General features: G+C 50.7%; 10 protein-coding genes across 10 annotated transcripts; 6 read left to right on the top strand and 4 right to left on the bottom strand.

The window, feature by feature from the left end:
• The first annotated feature begins 1196 nt into the window (after positions 1–1196).
• On the top strand, positions 1197–1802 carry BDV14DRAFT_172107 (uncharacterized protein). The gene has a single exon (XM_073768540.1). The coding sequence runs from the start codon at positions 1348–1350 to the stop codon at positions 1630–1632; it is 285 nt and encodes a 94-aa protein (XP_073628786.1). The 5' UTR covers positions 1197–1347; the 3' UTR covers positions 1633–1802.
• Positions 1803–1969: 167 nt separating this feature from the next.
• BDV14DRAFT_189361 (uncharacterized protein) lies at positions 1970–4485 on the top strand (the record flags this gene model as incomplete). Its single annotated transcript, XM_073771184.1, has 7 exons — positions 1970–2490; positions 2537–2830; positions 2954–3256; positions 3313–3479; positions 3531–3834; position 3875; positions 4030–4485. The coding sequence occupies 7 exons, from the start codon at positions 1970–1972 to the stop codon at positions 4483–4485; spliced, it is 2046 nt and encodes a 681-aa protein (XP_073628785.1).
• Positions 4486–4964: 479 nt separating this feature from the next.
• BDV14DRAFT_199595 (putative 3-hydroxyacyl-CoA dehydrogenase) lies at positions 4965–5986 on the bottom strand (the record flags this gene model as incomplete). Its single annotated transcript, XM_073773315.1, has 3 exons — positions 4965–5510; positions 5566–5873; positions 5923–5986. 3 exons carry the CDS (start codon positions 5984–5986, stop codon positions 4965–4967), a joined length of 918 nt encoding a protein of 305 aa, XP_073628784.1.
• A 377-nt stretch (positions 5987–6363) lies between these two features.
• BDV14DRAFT_199594 (MBL fold metallo-hydrolase) lies at positions 6364–7327 on the top strand (the record flags this gene model as incomplete). Its single annotated transcript, XM_073773314.1, has 2 exons — positions 6364–6890; positions 6946–7327. The coding sequence occupies 2 exons, from the start codon at positions 6364–6366 to the stop codon at positions 7325–7327; spliced, it is 909 nt and encodes a 302-aa protein (XP_073628783.1).
• Positions 7328–7555: 228 nt separating this feature from the next.
• On the top strand, positions 7556–9590 carry BDV14DRAFT_172103 (glycoside hydrolase family 47 protein). Its single transcript, XM_073768539.1, has one exon. It carries the CDS (start codon positions 7621–7623, stop codon positions 9412–9414), a length of 1794 nt encoding a protein of 597 aa, XP_073628782.1. The 5' UTR covers positions 7556–7620; the 3' UTR covers positions 9415–9590.
• On the bottom strand, positions 9423–11688 carry BDV14DRAFT_208548 (uncharacterized protein; the record flags this gene model as incomplete). The annotated part of the gene is made up of 5 exons (XM_073775436.1): positions 9423–10399; positions 10461–11095; positions 11141–11419; positions 11476–11571; positions 11616–11688. 5 exons carry the CDS (start codon positions 11686–11688, stop codon positions 9956–9958), a joined length of 1527 nt encoding a protein of 508 aa, XP_073628781.1. The 3' UTR covers positions 9423–9955.
• Positions 11689–13387: 1699 nt separating this feature from the next.
• Positions 13388–15435, bottom strand: BDV14DRAFT_208545 (Zn(II)2Cys6 transcription factor domain-containing protein; the record flags this gene model as incomplete). The annotated part of the gene is made up of 5 exons (XM_073775435.1): positions 13388–14398; positions 14446–14637; positions 14686–15236; positions 15308–15309; positions 15359–15435. The coding sequence occupies 5 exons, from the start codon at positions 15433–15435 to the stop codon at positions 13442–13444; spliced, it is 1779 nt and encodes a 592-aa protein (XP_073628780.1). The 3' UTR covers positions 13388–13441.
• A 1844-nt stretch (positions 15436–17279) lies between these two features.
• Positions 17280–19414, bottom strand: BDV14DRAFT_172096 (GMC family oxidoreductase). Its single transcript, XM_073768538.1, has 2 exons — positions 19071–19414; positions 17280–19025 (listed from the first exon to the last, which is right to left on the bottom strand). Exons 1-2 carry the CDS (start codon positions 19314–19316, stop codon positions 17418–17420), a joined length of 1854 nt encoding a protein of 617 aa, XP_073628779.1. The 5' UTR covers positions 19317–19414; the 3' UTR covers positions 17280–17417.
• A 560-nt stretch (positions 19415–19974) lies between these two features.
• BDV14DRAFT_199589 (uncharacterized protein) lies at positions 19975–21294 on the top strand (the record flags this gene model as incomplete). The annotated part of the gene is made up of 5 exons (XM_073773313.1): positions 19975–20139; positions 20195–20231; positions 20295–20365; positions 20419–20798; positions 20868–21294. 5 exons carry the CDS (start codon positions 19975–19977, stop codon positions 21292–21294), a joined length of 1080 nt encoding a protein of 359 aa, XP_073628778.1.
• A 1074-nt stretch (positions 21295–22368) lies between these two features.
• Positions 22369–23349, top strand: BDV14DRAFT_51261 (uncharacterized protein). Its single transcript, XM_073776939.1, has one exon. The coding sequence runs from the start codon at positions 22413–22415 to the stop codon at positions 23085–23087; it is 675 nt and encodes a 224-aa protein (XP_073628777.1). The 5' UTR covers positions 22369–22412; the 3' UTR covers positions 23088–23349.
• Positions 23350–23609: the final 260 nt, after the last annotated feature.

Here is a 23609-nt window from a genome sequence, read left to right as displayed (position 1 = left end):
GCTTCCAATTCGCATTCTCTCCGACTTGCGCTAGCCTCATTGTCCTTGGCGACTATTTCTTCCTACCTTAACGCCTTTCCGAGCTGGACATTTACAGTGGATAGCTAGGTAAGCTGATCCAACTGCCCCTTTCGATATTTCTTTCTGCGGCAGTAAAGAAGCTTTCATTCAGGTCGCCTTTGGTATTTCACCCATTTGCCGCTGACGCGTTGAGGTGTCTAGAGGATCGTTAGGTTAGCACTAGGAATATCACTCACGAATCCGGATTGGCGCTGAGCCCGAATTCATCGAGATTATCGTCCATGGCCTGGGAAAGTTCAGTCGTACTGCTCTAGGGTCAGAGAAGCGAAGCCTACCGGGAATGGGATATCATCCATGAATTCATCCATTATTAATGGATTGTGAAAAAGCTGGTGACGCGATGTGTCGGCTCAGGTTGGATAAAGGATCGAGTACAATAACGTTTGACTTCAAGCGCAAGATTGCTAGGTGGCTAGTAAGAGAATGGGAGCAACGGAAAGATTATGAAACTGAGAAGGTTGCGGGTGAAAACTCCAGCAGACAGGGCAAGTGCGATGGGGGAGATTTATAGCCTTGAGATGAAGCGCAGTTACTCAGCCTGCCGCAGGGAGCGTACACCCACAAAGCAATGGAATGCCCAAGAACAGCTTGGCAATGCAAGACGTGGACCAACATAAAAACAAATAATTCTCAATTCCCTCATTCTTCGAGTGACGGTTGCAGCGCGTAAGTAGAGCATCCAATCCTGTGCCTAGAAGGTCTCAGATAATTGATTGCAGTGTTATAGCAGCTCAGCTGACCTCGCGTCAAAGCACGCGTCGCCGGCTATCGCGGCTTGTCACCCCCCGTCATGAGCATTAGGAGTCTTCTGAATGCACGAATACGATATGAGACAATTGCCTTGAACTCATTGAAGTCCGCGCGGGTTGCTGAAGGGTGGTAAATCAGATAGGGTAACATGGCAGCTTGTCCAATCCCGGGTGTTCATGTGCTGACGCCTATCGAAACCTATGTCGTGGTTCGAATCGTTGCGCATCTGGCTGGGGAAGGAGAGGGGGGGAGGCCTCTGCTGATTGTGGGCGATTATATTCGGACTTACGTCTGGTTTGGCGGGGCGCACTGATTCTTCGAGCATAAATACCAGCATGATCCCCTCTCGATAACGTATATTTCGCCTTGCAAGTGCCTCGAATTCTGGTCTCAACTTGACATACGCCAATTCTCCATTGCCGCTGACAGTCTTGTGAAATACTGTAAGTATTAGCCTTCGCTGGTACGAATGCAAGCTGACAAGATCTAGACACTATTTCCCCCCTTTCACTCATTATGGCCAAGCCAGTCCCGCCCCTGTTCCCACGCGCGCCCAACTGTTGCGACATTCAAATGTCCTGTCGCCGAACAAAGAGCGACCGCAACGGTAATAAGGGCAGATGGTTCTATGAATGCAAGAAATGCGATGATATGGTCTTTGATGACTGGGAAGATATTCGTCATGGGAACCCCTTGTGTGACTGTCAGGAGCTATCTCGTCGACAGATCATGGATGATTCGGTTGTTTTCCGATGTGCGAGGAACAGGTGCAAGTTTGGGGAGGAACACTTTTATGCGTAGGCTTCGGGCCTGCACCTGGGATGGAAGAGGATCCTACTTCCAACCCCGGGGTGCCGCAACTGCAGGTCCAACAGATGGTTGAGCAAGGTTCCCCATCAGCATAAGATTGTCTAGGGATTAGTAGATTGACTCTTCTATAATAAGACACCGCATAATTGAGACATCTACAGAGTGGACTAGGGTCATGCCATCCGTAGTTACTGCATGAGTTGGCTTTCATTGGCTGGAGTGGAGGTATATCATTCCTTCCCAAAAGCGGCGCCACTTGCAGATATATATTTTCCGCCACCACACCAGAACTTCCCACCGACAACAACCTCCCCAACCCACCACCAAAATGCCCCTCACCTGGCCACGCATCCAATTCCACGAAATCGGCGACAAATCCTGGTGTCCCCCCTGGCTGCACCACCACGAACAATTCTCCCTAACCCAACTATGGAATCTCCGCGTCCCCTTCTGGTCGCGCGGGAGCGCTGCAATCCAAGCATGCACCGTGATAAAAGAACACATACCTGATCTTTCTACGACAACAATAGTCGATGCATGCGCGGGCGCAGGTGGTCCGACGCCGTTTCTCGAGAGGGAATTGAATCGTGATGCGAAAAAGGGTGGAAGGGAAGCGACGCAGTTTGTGCTCACGGATATGTTCCCGCCCGTGGATGTGTGGTCGGTAATTGCCAAGAAACAGAGTAATATTCGCTATCTGGAGGAGTCGGTTGATGCGAGGAGTGCGGGGAGAATTGCAGAGGAGGGACGGAAAGAGTGTCGCGTTTTCAACGTGTGTTTTCACCATTTCAATGACTCTGATGCGAGGGGGATCCTGAAGAGTGCGATTGAGGAGGCGGATTCGTTCATGTATGACGTCTGTCTACGATATACGAAGGCAATGCTAATAACGCAGAATCTTTGAAATGTCTGCCCGACAGGCATCGACGTGTCTTTTTTCGGTACTGACTTTTTTCTGGGGGTTCTATGTGACGCTATTCTGGTATTGGGCGTCGCCAGTACATCTCTTCTTCACGTTTGTCCTTCCGGTGACGCCGCTGGCACTGTGGATCGACGGGTTGATCTCATGTTTACGAACGCGAAATCCAGAGGAAATTGTGCAACTCATCGACGGATCAGGAGCAGATATTGAATCCGCCTGGAAATTCAGCCACGGAGAGAAAACTATACTGTGGCCGTTTATCAAACTGTACTACTTTGTTGGGCGGCGTGTACAATAGACTGGGCACTGGGCAGAGTGGGCTGATACGCGCTAATCCACCGAAACTCTTAACCTCACTGCACTTTATTTCTCCACCAACAATGCCACCAGCACAATGAAAGTCATCATCGTAGGAGCTGGTCTCGGTGGACTATCCTGCGCGATTACCTGCCGTCGCGAAAACATAGAAGTGGTGATTCTCGAGCGATCGCCTGACCTGCGCGAAATCGGCGCGGGGATCCAAATTCCTCCGAACGGAGCAAAAGTCGTAGAGAAACTCGATCTATTGTCAAAAGTCCTTGAAAAGGGGAGTATCGTGGAGCACGTGGATTTTCGACGATATGAAAATGGGCGGATTTTGAAGAGGATGCCGTTTGGCGAGGATATTGTTGAGGAGTATGGGGTTCCTTGGGTGTATGTCTTTTCTACCCGTCGATACGCAGTGGTCTGTACTGATAGTCTGAGTATAGAATCATTCATAGAGAGGACTTTCATAACGTGTTACGAGATGAAGCAATCCGTCTAGGGGCCGAAATCCGACTCGGCGCTGAGGTAACGGATATCATCTTCGAGGGACCAGAAGTCATCCTAGCAGGAGGTGAACGCGTCGTTGGGGATGTTATTATCGGTGCTGACGGTACATTTTCCTCTGTTTCCATCGAGGAAAGCTTATCTGACCAAGCTATAGGCCTTCGCTCCAAAGTCCGAGATCTTGTACTATCTACCCCAACATCCCCAGAGGAAACAGGCGACGTAGCCTACCGCGCGATAATCCAGCGCTCGCAGCTTGAAGCCCTCAATGACCCGTCTATCAACGAGCTATGTAACAAGGCGGCGATCACTAGCTGGCTAGGCCCAGATAAACACTCTATCTTCTATCCTGTCCGTGGTGGCGAGGAATTCAACCTTGTTTTGCTGCGACCGGATAATCTAGATAAAGGAGTGAGGAGGGTCGAGGGTAAAATCGACGAGATGAGGGAAAGTTATGCGGGGTGGGATGAAACGTAGGTCTTCTTACTCTTCGCTAACTAGAGTGATGTTGATGGATGCAGATTGACAAAGTTGATATCCCGCGTTCCTGCCGTAACGCAGTGGAAGCTTACGTCTTTGCCGGAACTGGAGACTTGGACGAAAGTATACAATCTGTTCATTGCATTTCAATATGATAAAGCTAATGGATGGCGCAGGGTCCGGTCGCTCTCCTCGGCGACGCATGCCACCCAACCCTCCCCTATCAAGCGCAGGGCGCCGCAATGGCAGTGGAAGACGGGTTTACAATAGGAACTCTCCTCGGCCTACTCAACAAACACCTAGCAAATGCCCCTGTCATGCGTGACACTACCTCCCGAGAACCAGCAGCTTATATCGCCCAAATCCTCACCCTCTACGAATCGATTCGCAAATCCCGCACAACAGCAACCGTACAAGTGGCAGTCCGGAACAGACGGGTCTTTCATGTCGCCGATGGACTTATACAGATGATTCGCGACTTTTTGATTGGGAATATGGGCGTTGCGAGGAAGACGGATTGGACGTGGTTCTTTTCGAGAAGGATGAAAGCTACCCTGGATCATGATCTGCAGGGTGATTGTGAAAGGGCTTTTGAGGGGTGGAAGGCGTCGTTATTTCAAGCAGAAGCGTAAATTTCCATCATACCAACTGTAGCAGAAACCGATAGACAACTATACAACTGTCCACTCCGTTATTCGCCGTCATTCCGTCCTTTGTCAATCGGCAAAGTCAGAGACCTCGTCAATAGAGCTGTTTCGTATAGCCGGCCAGCCGAAACACCATCGGGAATCCCCCATCCGGTATTCTGGGTCTGCGATAAACGCGGGGTATAGCAAATCATGAGATGTGGAAAGTAGATCGTGCGGAATCGTTGCGGATATACGGAACAAACAGACCTAAGCGTCAGCGATTTGGAGATGCATGTGGATCTCCAGTGATCCTTCGCGTGATGAACTGGGGACTTGGCTTCTTGGGGGTTCATGCTAGGACTAGTGCATCGAGTCACTACTACAGAGTATGCAGAATAAGGGTAAGCAGCGAATATTGTGTATACCATCCTCAATGAGTTAATGCACCTTTACGAATGTTCAAGAAGTGTACTCCCAGCAGTTTACTTCCTTTCCGTCCACCCACTCCCACTCCCAAGCACATCCTGCCCCCTCTTCAACGTCCGACTACACTCCTTCCCCAACCAAAGCGGCTCCAGCTCATCGATCTTCCCCTCAATTTCCCAGGCCCTCCCACCCTCAACATACATCGCCGTCCCATTCAGCCCCCTGTCCCCAAGGACCTTTCCCATAACAACCGCCACATCCATAGCCGAATTAACAGGAAGTCCAGCCTTAAGCCACCCGTCTTGCACGCCCATTACCATTCCTGTCATCGTCATCCAGGGGCAGATGGCGTTTATGCGGATTCCGTGGACGGGCGGGAGGTATAATCTTAACGCGCGCATTAGACCTAGGACACCGTGCTTAGAAGCTTGGTAGATGAAGAGGCCAGGTGATTCTTTGAAGCCTGCTATTGAGGAGACGAGGATTATGGATCTGTCTGAGCTATCACCGGGTGGGCGGTTTTGCCGGAGGTAGACGGATGCGATTCTTGCGACGTAGAGACACCCGTTCATGTTTATGTCCATTACTTTTGTTGTGGGAGGCTGTACCTCGTATTAGTCCCTATCATAATCCGTTCCCGGAAAGTTGATGGCATACCGCTCGAACACTCCTCATATCCAAAGCAGGATCAAAAACATTCCCTATCTCCGTGATCCCCGCCCCGGCAACAGCGTGGTCGATTTTCCCATAGATATCCATTGCCTTGCCGAATAGACCCAAGACAGAGTCATAGCTTGTTACATCTGTGCGGACGAAGACGGCGCGCGGCGGAGAGGAGCCATTTGTCTCGTTTACTTTCTTCGCGAGAGCTTCGCCTGCTTCAATGGCTAGATCGCCGAAACACACAAACGCGCCGTTAGAAGTGGCGTATTCGACCAGCGAGGCGCCGATGCCGTTTGCGCCGCCTGTTACACGGTTAATACTTGCTACTCTGAAGATGAAGGGGAGATTTACCGGTAAGGACAATAACCTTGTCCTTGAGCGAGTCAGGAACGAGATCCTTCATATATTGAGCCATTGCGATACTTTCAGTCCGCGTATATACTTCAATTGAAGCAAGAAACAAGTGCAAGTAATAAAACCTCGGCAGGCTACATCACAGGCTTTTATCCCCTTTTCAAAAAACTCACTGCCTTGGTCAATGTGCGGAACAAAATCACTTTTCCACCGCGGTGGATCGACGTCTTCAATCGGCGATTGGTCCCCGCAGTGTATACTTTGTGGTTCGTACCCCGCGCATGGGGGGATTCCCGGGGCGTTGAAGGGTCAGGGATGTTGGATTGGGGTATAAAGCAGGTACAAATACCCTGCAGACTATACATTGATCTCTAGTGTATCATTCCAATATCTTAATCCACTCACTACTTTTCTTCGATCACTGCATCTGACATCACCATGCCGTTGCAAACATACCACCATACCTCCTCAACAAAAGGCCTCTCCAGCATAACAACACTCATAGTCGGCACTTCTGAGGCCGTACTAATCGACCCGCCATTCCTGAAACCCGACGGCGAGTCCGTAACATCCTGGATCAGAAACACCACATCACTGCCCTTAAAAGCCGTCTTCGTAACCCATCACCACCCAGACCACTTCTTCGCCGCAAATTCCATCTTCGAAGCATACCCGGACGCAAAGTTCTATGCGGCGCCGTATGTCCTTGCCGGTATAAATCGTGAGTATGATGAAAAGGTGAAATACTGGCCTGCTGTCTTCGGGAAAGAGAATGTTCATGCCAATCCACGACGCCCGGAGGAGTTTACTTTTAGTTTCTTTGTGCTTGATGGGGATGTGAATTCTCCTGTTGTGCTCTTGGGGCCGTTGCAGGGTGATAGTGTTGATCATACAATTTTTTGGATGCCGAGTGAACGGACGGTTGTTACGGGGGATGCGGTTTATGGGCGGAGTACGCATGTTTGGTTTGTCATTCTGTTTTCCCCTTTATTTCATCCGGGAGATGCTAATAACGAATAGGGTCGAAGAGGTTGAGACTCCAGCATTGCTCGAAGCATGGAACAAGACGCTCTCTCTCATCCGCGCTTTGCAGCCTCAAAAGCTAATATCGGGCCACATGGAAAGTGGCTGGGAATTAAAGGCCGAAGAAGATCTTGCGCATACACAGCGGTACCTCGATCTGTTCAGGGACAAAATTACCTACGCGCCGAAACAAGCGACCGTACAGGAACTCTTCGACTACTTCAAGAACGAGTTCCCGCAGTGCAAGGAGAATCTGGATTTCTTCTTAGGACACCTGTCGAATCAGTATGGCGAGGGGGGGCAGAAGTGGGAGGAGAATCGGCACCATAATGTTACTGCGCGGACGGTGGAGGGTTTGAATGGGTACTGGTTCAAGTAGATAGTGTACTCAGTACGGAGTAAATAGTTGATATATCTGACAGTAGTCATGAAACAAAGAGCTTAGCCATCCGAAACGCTAGGACCACCTCGGACAACCCAACAGGGCTAGCGTAGGGGTCCGTTAGGGGTCTGTTTCAGTTATTCCAGCCAATCAGCATGCAGCCATGAAGTATGCCAAGGGTCCAGCTGGCGACCCTGATTCTTGTCCTTCTCCTCTTTCATTCACCTCTGCTCTCCATCTTATCTTCTCTTCTTCATGCTCCCTACCTGTACACCACAGCCAGGGCCGGAATGCCCTCCCTCAACAAGCGCTGGTCCTCCTTTCTGACCATCTCCGCCATCTTCCTAACGCTCTTCATCTTCCTGCACAACGCAAACCAAGTCGCGATTCCATCCCTCCCTACCAGAAACAGATTCACCAGTAACGCCTGCCCTCTCAACCCTCCAAACCCGCCATACAACCGCACAGTCACCGATCCCGAGTCTTTCAGCTGGCGCGATATACCAGATAACTACCCCGTCTCCGACCCGATCTCCTTATCCTCCGATCAACCTCTCTCCCTCCCGCGCATCCAAGCATCCTTCCCCCACTTATCAACAACCGAAGAAGAAACTCGCCTCCACCGCCAAAATGCCATCCGCGAAACCTTCCAGCGCGCATGGCGCTCCTACGAAAACCACGCCTGGAAAGCAGACGAACTCCGACCCATAACAGGCGGACACAAGAATACATTCGGCGGGTGGGGCGCAACACTAGTCGATAACCTCGACACACTGCTTATAATGGGGCTTGACGAGGAATTCGAGCGCGCGGTTGATGCGCTGCTAGACGTGGATTTTAATCCGCATTCTTCTTCCCAACCAACCATAAACTTGTTTGAGACGACGATTCGGTATCTAGGTGGGTTTATTGCGGCGTATGATTTGTCCGGTTGTAAAGATGGACGATTATTGGATAAAGCGGTGCAGATTGGCGATATGATATACAAGTCGTTTGATACGCCGTCTCGCATGCCAATTACACGATGGAACCCGCATAAGGCTGCGGGCGGCGAAGCCCAGATCCCAGCGGCGCAAGGGATTATCGCTGAAATCGCAAGCAGCAGTCTTGAACTTACGCGCCTTTCACAACTCACAGGTGACATGCGGTACTTTGACGCCATCTCCCGCATAACAGATATCCTTGACTCACAAGCACCCAACACCCGCATTCCGGGCATGTGGCCCGTCGGCGTGGACGTGCAGAAACCGGACCTGACGAAGGGCTCGACGTTTAGTTTTGGCGGCATGGCCGATTCAGCGTATGAGTATTTGGGTAAGGAGTTTCAGTTACTTGGTGGTGTTGGAAGGGCATCTCAGTACCAAAGGCTTTATGAGGGTGCGCTTGATGCCGGCGCTAGACATTTACTCTTTCGGCCGATGGTTCCGGACCACGCGGACATTCTTTTACCGGGTATTGCGCATGCCACGAGCCTTTCTGTGGGACTTGAGCCCAGAGCCGAACACCTCTCCTGCTTCGCGGGCGGGATGTATGCCCTTGGTGGGAAGCTGTTTGGCAATGATAGCCATCTTGCGGTGGGGAAGAAGTTGGCAGATGGGTGTATCTGGTACTATCGCAATAGCCCGATGGGGATCATGCCGGAGATGTTCACTGTTCCTCGCTGCCCGAGTCTGAATGAGTGTATATGGGACGATACCCAGAAGAGCATATACACCCATGTCCGCGACAAGCATTATATCCTCCGCCCCGAAGCCCTAGAAAGCGTCTTCTACATGTACCGTATAACCGGCGATAGCAAATACCGCGACGCAGCATGGGATATGTTCCTCTCCATTGACGCAGCCACAAAGACAGAATTCGCCAATGCGGCTGTGAAGGACGTTACTGTTTCTCTGCAGAAACATGAACATGATGCTGGGGAAGTGGAGAAGGGGGATCCCGTGGGAAAAGAAGATAGTATGGAATCTTTCTGGATGGCGGAGACGTTGAAGTATCTTTATTTGATTTTTGAGGAGGAAGATGTGCTCAGTTTGGATGAGTTTGTGTTTAATACTGAGGCGCATCCTTTCAGGGTGACGAGGTAGATTTTGGTTTCTTGATTCATTGGGTTGTTGGTTTGTTATATACGGATCGGTATATACTTTGTATACAAGGCGTTGGGGTTTGGGTATAGGATTTGATTAGATTAGATATTATGTCTATCTTGGTTGATCTATGTACAAAGTGGCTTTGGCTGGTTTGGCCGTCAATGAATGCCGTTGCATCTTTCGTCACGTCCACGTTAGGGAACGATGCCACATTCGTAAATGCAGCTGTAAATGGCCTCCTTGATCTCGAGCAGTTTGTGTCGAGAGCCATGAAGTAAATAAAGGGCGCCTTCTTGCACGCGGTGAGGGATGCGCTCTGAGGCATGGATGGGCTTTAGCTAGCGAAGAGCGCGAGCGCCTCGTTACGATGATTGGGCTAAAAGCCCGTCGCATCACTCGGCATCGGCAAGCAAATGGAGTTTCTTTCCAATTGCCACTTCTAGACATTGGTGCCTCTTCCAAATGCCCTCCGAGATATTGATCGGGGGATGCTGCGGTGTAAAAGGGTACCTAGACGGTTCCCTTAATGTCGAGTCTCTCAAGGCGGCTTCAACTCCCCCATCTCAAACCCCTCCACCTCCACCCCCTTAACATTCCCCTCGATCGTCGTCGTAATCGTACTCGTCGCAACAGTACTAGGCGTAAACGTTAAAGAACTCGGCGCAAACGTACTAACGCTCCCCATCGCACTCCCACTCGCCGTGCGTGCCCGTCCAGGGCGGGAAAAACTTCCCTGGGGAACATGGTATTTCCGCGTTCCATACAGTCTATCGACGTCTTCCAGTGTTGTAGGTGATGTGAGTGTTGAGGCTGGTTCAGAATGAGCAGTGCTGGCTATTCGCTCTAGGTCTGGGGGGCGGGGGTGTGATCGGCGGCCGTGGAATGTGTCGCTGATGAAGTCGGTTATGTCGTAGTAGATGTCTAGCCAGCCTAGGAGCATGGTGTATCGCGCTGTGCAGATTACGCCCCAGACGCCGCAGGACTGGATACCGTTAGCTTCCAGGAACTTACTAGGTAAATGGTGAGGTGGAAGGAGAACATACAGCAAGAAGCGCCAAAGCCGAAATAGCAGTCGCCTGATTCGGCATAATCCTGGTCGCCTTGGGCGCGCATTCCCCTTTATCACCCCTCGTGCGAACAAGGCAGTCAACCCATGGTCTAAATTGCTCTGTTGAGTACTGTCCTGGATCACCGTACCGAAGAACAGCCTGCGCGACGTACACGACATATAACAAGATAAGACAAGCAATCGCGATAGCACGCCACTGAAGTTGCAGAATCCGCCAGATCTTCCTTCCTGTCCTCCGTTGCGTCGGAACACGCGGGAGACTATCGTCTGTATTCTGTGATTGTCTCTCGCCGCGCTTAAAGAATGATAATCTTGACGTCCAGCCCCGTGTAATAACGCCGCGAATACAGTACCCCATTATAAACATCTGGACGAGGAACGAGATGAATGCCACTGCGATGAGTGGGCCCCAGAACGACCCGATACTTCTGGGGTAGCTGATGTAGCACATTTCGCCGACTTGGTAGGAGACGCCTGAGACGCCGAGGGCGATTCCGAGTAATCCGAGGGAGCCGAGGAATATGCTTGTTAGTGAGACGATGCGGAATTTGGGGCCGGGTTCGATGTCCCAGATTAGTTGGAGGTAGAGGGATAGGGAGCGGAAGAAGCCTGTTTTGTTAGTATAGGGTTGCGATTGGAATTGGGGTTTCATACATCCATTGACCAGGACCCAGACACCGTAGAGGATCAGTGACCCTGAAAATGCGCAAGTGGTGTCGGATAGCCAGTAGTTCGGCGTTATTGCGTCGTGGCAGAATTTGTCTGACGGCCCGAGAGGAATGATGAATGCGATTGACATGAAGATGAACCCCATCAGCGGACTAGAGGTCAGATAGTGTCGCTGGGTGTCGCTGGTCGGGAGAAGAATAAATGTCAGGGCGGAAATGACCATGAGGACGAGCACGCCGACCGCGATCCATGGCACGATGTCTGCTGCATTGATGCCTATTCATGTTAGAATATTCCTTGTCTTAATGTAGGAGACGCACCATCTGTGTACTGCCACTGCGTAAACGGGCAGGGAAAGCAGCAGGAAATTGTCTCGTCGCCAACAGGATAAGGCGTACACCAGCGGCCAGCGAGATCTATACCGTCAGCGACATCAATACAAGAGAGAGATAGAACGTACAACCACCTGCATCACCAATCGACACCTCCGCGATAAACGGCTCAGGACAAGTCAGCGACCCGTTCGAGGCCATGCTCGACGCGTCCGTACCAACCTGAAGCCAAGGTGAAAGACTCAATCGAGTCCTCCAAGCACGAGACTCTTCGGATAAACCATCAGTATCAGTATGCCACCATGAGTCGTGCTTTTCACTTGTATAGAGTCAATTATCCCAATATAACAAGCAAAAGTCAAACTCTAAGCTAAGACCCATTGCGCATTGCAGCCGGGTCGAGGGCGCATTTATGACAGACCCAGACCGCGACACGTTCCTGGCGGGTCGAGGCCAGGCACGGACTAAGCACGTTCATCTTTTCATAGAAAGAAGTATATTGGTTGGAATGCACACAGACCCCGCAGACTAAGGAAGACTAGCCAAGGGTGATTTTCGCGGCCCTCGGTTTCCACTTCGCGTTGGGGAGTTGGAGTGTCCCCAGATTCAGGGCGCTGACGCTTGTGCTGACGCTTATGTTGACAGTCACATTGACCTACGCAGGGACTGTGCTTGACATTTGCATTGTACATATGCTGACAATGTCGATGTCGCTCTTGTACAAAGTTGAACGTAGAAAGTACTGTATCCCTACTCCTAGACGAAGAAACGGTGCCTTGGCTCGATGACGCTAAGCCCGCGATCAGCATTCTCCACAGGACTATCAGCTTGCAATTTCAAATTGAACTCGATGAACCGGTTCCCGAGGAGCTGGGGGTGTTTGCTTTCCAAAAATCGAGTCAATTGTCTGGTTGTTCTCCACGTGGAGTTCCCCGGCTTTGCAGGGGTGGCTATTAACTTGATACAAGTCCTTTGTTGTTTGGAGGATAAAGATGTCCCTGCACCTGCTTAACAGCCGGGTCTAAGCCAGGCTATCCCATTGAGGCAAGACGTAACAAGACCAGCCAGTCTGACGATTGCAGAATCACAGACTCACATCGGGAAGTGACGGGCGATCCATGGGCGGAAGACACTCTTTCCATCCGGAACTCTGCCTTTGCCATCTCGTTGGTCCGTTTATGTTTTGTGGTGGGTTTTGCTTTTGGTTGCCTTTTGTTGCCTGTGCCTGAGTGCCTGGTTCTATCCACAGATCTGCCCATCGTCACTGCACAATTATCCCACCTTCAAGTTATCTCCTATCCTGGCTTTATGCTTGCTTCTTCGCCCCACCACAAATGATCAGAATTCCAGTTTCTTGCACGAGATCTCCTTGCTTTATCAGATTGATCAATGATCAGATCCCCGTCGTCTATTTCGATCATGTCCACGAGCTTACCGCGGTGTCGGGTCGATTTACCCACAGCCTTTACCCCTGATCCATCCAGAGTCTAACACAACAAATAACAAAGATGTTTATGGTTCGGCATTGTGTTCCGTAATCCTACATGGTTTACCTGGTCCAATATTATTGACTAATTCTGAACGTAATTCGGTTGATGCACGTCCCGTTCCACGGCTGGTGCTCGAATTTTTGGATCTTCGCTGGTCCGAGTGTATCCCGAGTTTGGACCTTCCGGTTGGAGAAGGTGGGATGGATTGCCCGATCCCAAGGTGCTGGGTCTAGACTGGAGATTTTGGTAAGTGATTGATAAACTACCCTGTTTTGTATAGGGTTTGCGAAAGGGGTTGTGGGTGATCGCCAATAGCCTGAGCTTACCGCTACACTCAAATACATATATCAAGAGTATGACGATAAAATCTGCGCATGCATGAAAATCAAGTTGATTAATCGTAAACGTAGTCTAAACTCACCTGTTGTACGTGAAATAAGGAGGTATATACATAAACCATGACCTCATGAAACACTCTCCTCCACAACAGCCACATCCGTCAGCGGAACATCGACATCCACACCCCCTTGTCTAAGTCTCATATACACTTTCTTCCCTACCGCGTCAACCCTGGGATAAATGTACACCAGCCGCGCAGCCTCAGGTACCTCGCTGCAATAAGTGATTGTCTCCGCTTGGGCTTGAAATTTCTTTAGAGAGGGTAGAATGTTGGGTATCATTTGATGGACACGATCGGAGTATCTTCTAATAGCCGCCGCAGCCGCCTCTTCAATAGCGATTGCATGTTCGGCAATGACTGCGCAAACATGGCTATTGAAGCACCCTTCCTGTCGCGACGCAGAACGGAGGACACGGACTGCGCGGCGACGAATATAAGGGTCTCGACAGAGTGTCGCGGTATTGTAGACTGGTCCGACGATACCCATATCCAACGTAAATGATGGTTTGAATTTTCCCTGCCTGGATAGTTCCTCGAGTTGTGTCTCCGAGAGGGACAAACAGTCAATTCCATGTATACTGTCAACCACGTATGCAGCCAAATTGACGATCTCTTCGAAGAGCCAGTTGAATTTATCCCATGAGACTTGATCCGATACACCGATTTTTCCGTACTCAAGTCTGATGAGTTGCATGTTTTGGTGGATTTTGAGGATTTTTAGTCCGATTTGTTCGCGCGGTGTGAGGTTTTCGCTTCTTGTTTGCTCGAATTGGTGGAGTGATGTTGAGAATTGTTGTATCAGGGGGTCGTAGGATTGTAGAAGGGCTGTGAATGCTGATGTTGTTTCGATGTTGTGGTCTGTGCCTACTTTGTCGCGGAGATCGCGCGCTGCTTTATATCTATAGTATTCGAATATATTTCGTGCTTCGGCTATTGAGTTGAATGATGAAGGGATGTCGAGGTAGGGGTTGCCTGTAAATGAAGTTGAGTGGGCTAGCTGCATGTCTATATCGTCGCGCGTCTGTCGTTTGTTAGTATTTGTGCACTGGGGAAGCCTGTTCAACTCACCAACGTAAGTACTTGGTCTTGTAGGGCTATCAGCATCTTGTGTAATGTTCCCATTTCAAGGCCTGATACTGTAGATGGTTTGAGGTATGGATGACAGAATGTCCCTGAACGAGGGTCATAGTACGTCTCCTTCATGATCTTGATGCCGCCTCGTATATGTCCAATCGCGGAATCATAGTGACTCGATAAAACCTGCAAAAATTAGCATAGCCTCAACCACAAGTAAAGAAGAACACAAACCTCAAAACAAGCAAACAAGATACAGCAAATCAAACAAACATCCACCGGCACACTCTTCGACCACTCCCCTCCATCACGCTTACCACCTCCCTCTCCCCCACCCCCAAGTAAAGCCCGAATCGCACACAAATACTCCGTAAGCGCAAAAGAATCCCACCCCCGTCTCCTCAACCACAACCCGGGAACCACCCGATCCCCCTCAAAATTCTCATGCAAACTCCCCAGCGCAATAAGAGCGTGCCAAACGGGCTTCTCGCGCTGACTCACCTGCAGAACGAGGCGGTTCCAGAAGTCCGAGCCTGTGTACCCTAACAATGAGGGGACGGTGCGCTCGTAGAAGAATTGGAAGGAGCGTCGCTCAAGGGCTGTGCTGGGGTTTGTGAAGAGGGTTAGGGGTGGGATGGGGCGGGGAGTGAGGTGGAGATTGAGATTGAGAGCCCGGGTTGATGAGGGACGGGTGTTGGATGGGGAGCTGTACCCGTCGCACTTCCGGCCTGTGGACGTGCATCTTAAACAACGGGGTTTGGCTTCGTCGCATTTTACTCGTCGTTCTGTGGAATTGGCTTAGTATGCATTGTCAGGTAGATGGGGCCATGCGCATGATATATGGTGATGCTCTTACTCCTGTCATAAATTAGTAGGCAGCGCAACTTCACGAAGAAGATGAACTTACTTGCAGGTAAAACAACCGGTCTTTGTCCGTAACTTTAGCTGAGTTTGACGGCCGCGGTCTGGGGAAGCTGGAGGCATGTTGATGGAAACTGATAAGAGTCATGAACGTTCTCCGGATCTAGGCTGAATATGCGGGTGATCTTCTCGCCCAATCATAATGCTGGAGGCATCTGACAAAGCAGACACAAAGCCCCTGAATGCATAAAGTGACTGGGCTGGGGCATGCATTGATTTATGCATTGTATGAAATTGATTGCGGTTCTGATTTTGAACCCACGCACCGTACTTGCTACTTGGCTGATCAGGTAGGGACTCATATCTGCTGACTCGAAAGGCATATTCAATCGAACAAATGTTGTTCGTGTAAAATAGGTCAAATAAAGGAAGGGAAGTCGTCAGTCATCGCACGATTGTCAGGGTCATAACATCCAATTTCGAGTACTCCAACTGTCGCTGTTCACCCAGTCTTTCACAGCAAGCCCTGACAGCAACGCCACCACCCTAAAGGCTACCCCGTACCGACTACTCAGGAACCGTATCTTGCCCAGGTGCCGTACTTCTAAGCAGGTATGGACTGAAAGAACGGCCAATACCTCCCCTGTCTCCTCGTCCACAAGCTTGTAGCTTTTTCGTGTTTTCGCACCCTCAAGTTGCGGAATTGGAGGTAAAGCTGTAATGGTCGTGTCAACGGTCGCGATAACATCGAACGTCCTTGTTCGTTTCCATAGAAAGGTTCTTCTTGATACCATCCCAGAGTCGTCAACTACAGCCATCTCCCAACGATATCTCACGCCAGCCCATCGGTCGACGCGGCGTAGATCCTCCCAAATCGCATGCTGTGCATTTCGAGGATTTCCGCGGACAAGCTTTATCTCCGACCCAGACCTACTGGGTTCTGTAAAGGCGACAATGGGCCCAGATGTGTTTCTTCCAGAATGCATGGTAAACATGGGCGACGATTGGGTAACCCCTGCCGTCGAGATGTAATACACTGGAAGGCCGGTGGAGTCGATGATTGTGTAGTTTGGCTTGAGGGATTGATAGATCGTGTAGACAATAGAAGGCCCAGCATTGTAGTCGCTACAACTGGAAAGCGAGGAGCCACTGTCTGTGGCTGGAGTTGTCACCGTAGACCGCGAGACATTTGTGAACGTAGAGATTTTGCTTGCGAAAGGTATGGTTCGAGCGCGAGGTCGCATTTTGAGCTCATGAATGGACCGATCAGCTTGAGTCGTCAGGCCTCCCTCCTGGGGGGGAAGGGTCTTAAAAAACTCCTGGTTCAAGGATACATCTACCGACACCTTTCCTGTGATAGGCTCAGTTGGCGAACTGTAGGATGCAGGAATGGCCGAAGGCAAGAGCGAACAAATGAGCCATTGGCTCGTGCACGGTGGAAGCCCAGGAACAGACACTTGAAACAAAGTCAAGGAGTGAACTGAAATGCTGATACAGGATATACTGACACTGAAAATGGTATAGCCAACATGGTGTCAAGCCCTTCCCAGAGCAGGTTTCAAGTCAGGCAGCGGTGAGTGCACCATGGTATATTGCCTGCATGGAATGAAACACCCCGCGGAACCTTGGCCGAACTGGTCCTGAAACGATCAACATCTTGAGAAGTGCCATTGGCCTTCGGCTCGGCATGATCCTTCTTGTATACGTGGATGCGGGGAAACCCGGGGTCGACGTCTGCCACGAACGACGCTAGATGGTTCATGACAGCGGCTTTCTTACTCGAAAGAGACCTTCCTCCACACTATGCTGTGGTGTGCAACTGTGGATGAGTCTCTCATGAGTCGATTTGTACGCTGCACCTTGATGCCATGGGGAATATGGTAAAGGATGGCTACAGTCTAGAAAAGGAAATCCTGTGAGGAGTGGGCTGACGTGTCCGGGCAACTCCCGTTCCTGTCTAAGTTGTCCTACAGGAAAGCGCGAGGCTCATTGCATCTGATATAGTTGGAGGTGAGAGTTTGTAAACTTAATAAGAAGGTACGATGAACTCCCGTCTACTACCTATGTAAGAAGGAAGGTGGCTCTTGGATGGGCGACTTGAGATTCTAGTTAGCGGCTTGCATATTCTCCTTGATGAGATCAGCAGCCTTCTCAGCAACCGCAAAGACGGTCGCCTGAATGTTACCCCTGGGTACCAATGGGAAGATACTTGCGTCAACTACCCTGAGGTTACTCGTTCCGTACACCTTCAGTCGCGGGTCCACTACGCCACCGTCTTCCGCTGGCATCATAGCGCAAGTCCCGCTGACATGATACATAGACAGTACGAGCTCCTTGCATAGACCTTCCGCTTTTCGGAGGTCAGTCAGCCGCTCTGGGGTATGCAACCGCTCGCCCTCAGCCTTGAGTAGTGGTGACATGGCCTCTGTCTCTGGGATCTTCTCCATCCACATGCTGTGTCGCGCCTGGAGCTCTACATCTGCCGGGTGTCGAAGGATCCCTGAGTCAATGACCGGGGCTGCCTTTGGGTCTGCGGATGCGAGGTGGACCGAACCTCGCGACAGTGGGTAGCTCAAGAGGGAAACGATGCTGATGAAGAACCCCGGGTGGCTCATCCCGAAAAGCTGCTTTGGATTCGGTCCTGCGCGAGGAAGAAGCTGAAATGGAGCGAGGATGTATTGCGCTGTTGGTTCATTCGGATCTTTGAGCAGATCTTTGAGGGCTGAGTACTGCTTTCGGTACATGGGTGGTAGGTCCTGCTCTTCAAGGGACGTATCGATTTTCTGCAAGAATTGCTGTCGGTCATGCTCTGGAAAGTCGAGACAGGGCATAAATGCTGACACCAATCCCACCATACCCAGAGGCCCAGATCCGTTCTTTTGATAAGCTGCCATTGCCGCAGCCGCTACAGCGGGGTCTCTAGCCATGTCGCCAGAAGGCAAGCCATTGGCTACTTCATATCCAAACGCGACGATACCATGGTCTTGGAGATTCTCCCCTACCCCAGGCAGATTCACAAATGGCTCAATGCCATGCGAGCGGAGGATGGATGCACTGCCGATTCCAGACAGCTCGAGTATCTGTGGCGTTTGGGTAGCACCAGCTGCAAGAATGACCTCCCGAGTCGCTGCAATAGTGTACGTCTGGTTGTCCTTGGTGAATCGAACACCCGTCGCAGTCACCGTCTCAACAGAGCTGTCAAGCAGAATCTTCTCGACCTGTGCCCCTGTGACGACGCGAAGGTTTGGACGACTCAAAACATCTGGGGTAAGGTAGGCCGCCCCAGCGTGACTCCGAGTGTGGGTAACAGGGTCGACAAGACCGGGAGTCACGAAGGGCCCAGTGCCAGCACCGTTGATGGGGTCCTCTGTCTGAGGCCATCCCAGCGACTCAAATGCTCGCGGCCAAGCACCGTGATAAGGGAGATATTGCTCGCCATATGACACTTGAACAGGGCCATGTGCACCTTGGTCCGCCTGTTCCGCTTTCATCCCACCAAAAAACTCGCGGACTGAGTCTGATGGTGCAGTTCCGGTGTGAAACTTGCGCACATAGGGCGAGAAGCTGTCCCAGCCCCAACCAGGGTTGCCCAATGCCTCCCATGCATTCATTCCCGACCGAGATGGATATATCACCATTCCCAGGTTTATCGCAGAGGATCCGCCAAGGGTTCGACCCTTCGTCCCAAGGAGCTGTCGGCCATTGAGTTGTTCCTGTGCGTTGTTAGCCATTACACTGCGGTCATACCGACTTCATACCTGTGGTGTGGATCGAAAATCCCAGTCAAAGTCCGGGTCTTCGTACGTCGCTGGAGCAAGACCAGGGACTTGGATTCGAGGATCATTCAACCGGTTTGTCCCCGCCTCGAGCACAAGCACGCGAATATTGGGATCTTCGCTAAGTCGATTTGCCACCACCAGCCCTGATGTTCCTCCTCCGACGATAATGAAATCGAAGCTCGATTCCTGCAGCTCGGCTGTTGATTCCGTGTCAATGGCCGCCATATTGAGTGGGCAAGTATTGAGTTCTTTGCGAGAGTCTGCAGCAGAGAAAGAATACTCACGACTAACGAGGGGAAGCTTTCAACCCCGGAGTCTGGCCGGTCCTTGTTACATTGTCAGACCATTGCGCCTCTTGCAGGGGTCATACACGCCATCCGTTTTTGGCAAATTGTCGCCGTTTGACTGCCGAGCATCCGTTCCTGGCTCCGACAGTTGCCCTGGCCGTGATGAAGAAATTTTGGCCATACTCAGAGCGGCATCCAGGATTTACAACCACGCACGAATATTTTCACTGCCAAATTTGTATTACATATTCATACTAGTGACCGTGGATTGATATGGCCGCTCAGCATCGCATGTCTGTTTTCAAGATTTCCCCCGGCAGGAGCGGGATATAGCGCATACCCTAGCCTAATGGCGCCGTACTATAGGACGCCAAATCGTCGGTGCGCAACCACATTGGCCCTGTACACATGGAGGACTACCAGGATCTCGATCCTCATCCACTTAGGTCTTTGGTAACGGCTATCTCCTGCAGCTCGATGTAGCACCGGCCGTGGGGGCTGTTTGTCGGTAATCGACCATGCGATTATTTTCTGGGGTATGTCTCAACTCCTCCACCACCCATCTGACAATGTAATCGCTTCTTGACGGTACTACGATGGCTGGAAAGTATGGATTGAAAGCTAAAGATGGCCGCGACTTGGTTGTTGTTATCATTGCCCTCGGGGTCGTCGCCATCACCGCAGTGGTTCTACGGGTTGTTTCGAGAAGGATTCGCAAGGTGTCGCTTGGGTTGGATGACTATCTCATGCTGGTTGCTATCGTGAGTGCCTTCAATTTGGTGAATTTTGTTATACAGGGCCTAACATTCCTATCAGTGGTTCATTATTGCGTCTACAATTCTGGTTATCACGAGTAAGTGGATATCCGCGGGTACTGTCCGATTGCTCCCGAGTAAATGCTGACTTCAGGCCATAGCCGTAACACATGGAGGCGTCGGGTTGCATGTCAACGAGGTCGATCGCGAAGACCTGATATACACTATGAAGGTTTGGGGTTGTGTGAGAGCAACAGTCGTCCAATGCTGACGCGGATTACCTAGATGATAATTCCCATGCAGTCACTCTATGGCGTCGGGCTCTCGCTAATCAAGACCTCGCTCATGGTTCTATACTATCGACTCTTCGGAACAAAGCAGAGTATTCGAATCGCTATCTACATTACCGGCGCCATCGTATGGGCCTGGGGCTTCAGCATTGTTCTCGAGTCTTTCCTTCTATGTCACCCAGTCGAGTTCAACTATAACCCATTCTTACCGGGAGGGAAATGTGGAAACCGCAACGCTGCTTTCGTTGTCGCTGGTGTGTTGAATATGTTTACCGATTTCATGGTCATGCTCCTGCCGGTGCCGTATATCTGGAAACTACAACTCCCTTTGGGGCGGAAAATTGGACTGGTCGTGACGTTCTGTCTTGGACTGTTGTGAGTCTGCTATTCTTAGCCCTTCCAAAACAGGCTGATGAATGCTCGCTAACTACAAGCAATATACAGTGTTACCGCAATAAGCATGGTCCGCGTCTTCAGCCTAATCAACATCGACTTCGCCGACGCAACATATACCCTCCCGATGCCGCTGATGTGGAGCATTGTGGAAGAACAACTGGCGATTGTGGCCGCGAACCTCCCTATCCTCCGCCACGTCTTCACGACAATCCTCCCGCGCGGCTGGATGGGGTCTTCCCGACGAAGAGGCACCGGCTCAGAGGGAAGGTACCAGTCCAGCGGGAATCAGCAGAAGTATAGCCTGACGCGCATGGACAAGGGGGTAAATAATAGTGATATATCTTCGCCCAGGGTCAAGCCCGTCGGGAATCAGACGTCTTGGTATACGGATGACGACCGGTCTGAGACGGGATTGGCTGTGAATGGGGCTTTGCCCAGTGGGATTCAGGTTTCGAAGGATTTTCGGGTCAATTAGAAATTCATGCAGAGAATGTCCGTTTTTAACAGCTGCATTTGATAGTAGCCGTTTGAATGGCCATGGGCGCCGGCTAGACTATTGACCCCAGCCTTCGTAGACATACATTCCAATTGCCGTACTCTCAGGAAGGGTAAAACAGTACTACCTATGACGCTCCTTTCTCGGCCGGGGGGAATGGTCAGCGGCGGAAGGTGCGATCAAAACAAACAGCACTCGTTCCTTCCTCACGGACGAACTATCTCTATTCGAGAAGATTACACTTTCTGAACGAGTTATTGCCGGTCCCCTTGATTTTCACTCCAGTCGAAATAGTTGAGCTAAAGCCTCCTTGTTATGAGAGATGGTCACTAAAAAGCTTGTCCCCCTAAGGGCCCAATTCAAATGAACCAGATCCACAGTATCGGGCATCAAACGCCGATCAACTTCGGGCTAGATCGGCATCGCGAACTGGAGTTCTCCAGCAGAGCCGAGTTTCTCTGAGTATTTGGTGTCCGCGGATTTGGATGGAATTTATAATGATTCGTGGTGTAGTGCTGCTGCCTTGGAGCTATTCCTTTGTGTGCCGGAGAAATGGAGGATCAAGGGGGAGTCTCGAGATCTGGGGGATCTTTATCAGGAGGGGAATGATCTGTCTTAAGTTCGGTTATATGTGTCCATCTTACTACGGCAGTGAATGTGCCGACAGCGTTTGCGGTGGGCTTATACAATCTAAGCTTTAGCGAGTTGCTATAAACTTGACTATAATGTTTTCCCCGTCTCCGTCCTTGAAAATTGGGGCAAGTCTCGGGGTTGGAAAGGGCGGATGATCGTTTTTGTTATGGGGTGTAAGATTTCCACTATATAGATGCTGCGAATTCTGCACTCGATGGGGACAAGAAAGTCGTGTGACGACGCAGAAATATATCCTTGTAATCCCTTCTTATAGTCATGGAGCGATTGGCCAGCGGCAGGTTCGAGTAATGCAAGCAACAAAAGTAACCAAGGCCAGCCGGACTGCGCCTCATTAAATGAGTCATAACCCACCCAAGATGTCCAGAATCCTTAGCCCCCTTACATCGAAAAAAGTATTCAATTAATACCAAAAGCCGTATATCCTTACGACGACGACCCCTAGAATGGACAAAATCAAACAACAAACAGCCTCCCGAAACGTCCTCTCCCTCCCAGAGCTCCTCCGCCCCATCCTCGAACAGATATACATAGACGACGACACCACGGTGCTCGAAAATCCCAGAATCACCCCCTATGATGCCTTCGGCCAGCAATTCTGGGACTCAGACGACTACACCGAAGTCTATCTAGACCGCAGCTGGACACTTCGCTCCTGCGCCCTCGTAAATAAAACATGGTGTGCGCTCGCCCTCCCTATTCTCTGGCGCCATGCAGAAATTGCTTATGAAAACGATCACCTTTGGCGACTTGATGCAATACGGGATCCCGCGAGGCGGGAGTTCTATGCGCATCTTGTTGAGTCGACGACGGTATCGACTTACAGAATGGGCTTTTCGGACAGGAATGTGCCGCTTTTCAACAAGGATCTGGTCTTTCCGAGCTTGAAGACATTGACGATTTTAGTTGATTTTCTGGCGCCTGATATTCCGAGGTTTGCTGCCGAGGGTTTGCGCGAGTTACATGTTGATCCGCATCGCGAGTGTTATCCGGATCAATGGGTTGATGAGGGGACTATGGGGAGAATTTTTGATGAGATCCGGGTAAGTCTTTCCAGCACTTGTATTGTTTTTGACTTCCTATCAGCGGATTCCGCGAGGGAGTGGGGCTTACCTACATGATCTGTGCAGAAACGATATCCCAATCTTCGGATCTTGAGATTCGAGGATCGCGCGGACGTGCGGCGTAGCGATCTGGCGAAGTTGAAGGCACGGCTGCCGAAATTGAAGAGTTTAGACGATCAACTGCTGAGCTTCGTCGACTAATTTGCCGGCTTTGTTGGCAATGTGGCATTGTAGCGCAAGTGGGGGTGCGTTGAGGTCTCAGTCTCTTGAGCAGATGGATCGTTAGGGGAATAAGAGGAATATCACAGGCGAGCCTTGTACCAGTAGGGTCACAATAATGATTGCGTCAATAGCTGGGCTGGGTCTAAGAGGCAGCTGATAGACAGGAGCGTTTCAGGCACTAAAGAAATTAATCCTTGCTCGAAGGGACAGATAGCTGTTTCGCAAAGAACGCCGTTAGCGAGCCAGAAAAGGGAAAAAACGAACTGAGCAGCTAGCAAAGTTCCAAAGCCACACCGCGACTTTTGTTCAAAATTTCAAGTACTGTATGAGGTATTGGAATAATGTCGTTCGCTCACC

The sequence above is a fragment of the Aspergillus stella-maris genome (assembly GCF_047715825.1).
Source record: "Aspergillus stella-maris strain CBS 113639 unplaced genomic scaffold BDV14scaffold_23, whole genome shotgun sequence".
NCBI classification, from domain to species: Eukaryota; Fungi; Ascomycota; class Eurotiomycetes; order Eurotiales; family Aspergillaceae; genus Aspergillus; species Aspergillus stella-maris.
Note: the sequence above shows the minus strand (reverse complement) of the source record. Positions and strands in the feature narration are given on the sequence as shown.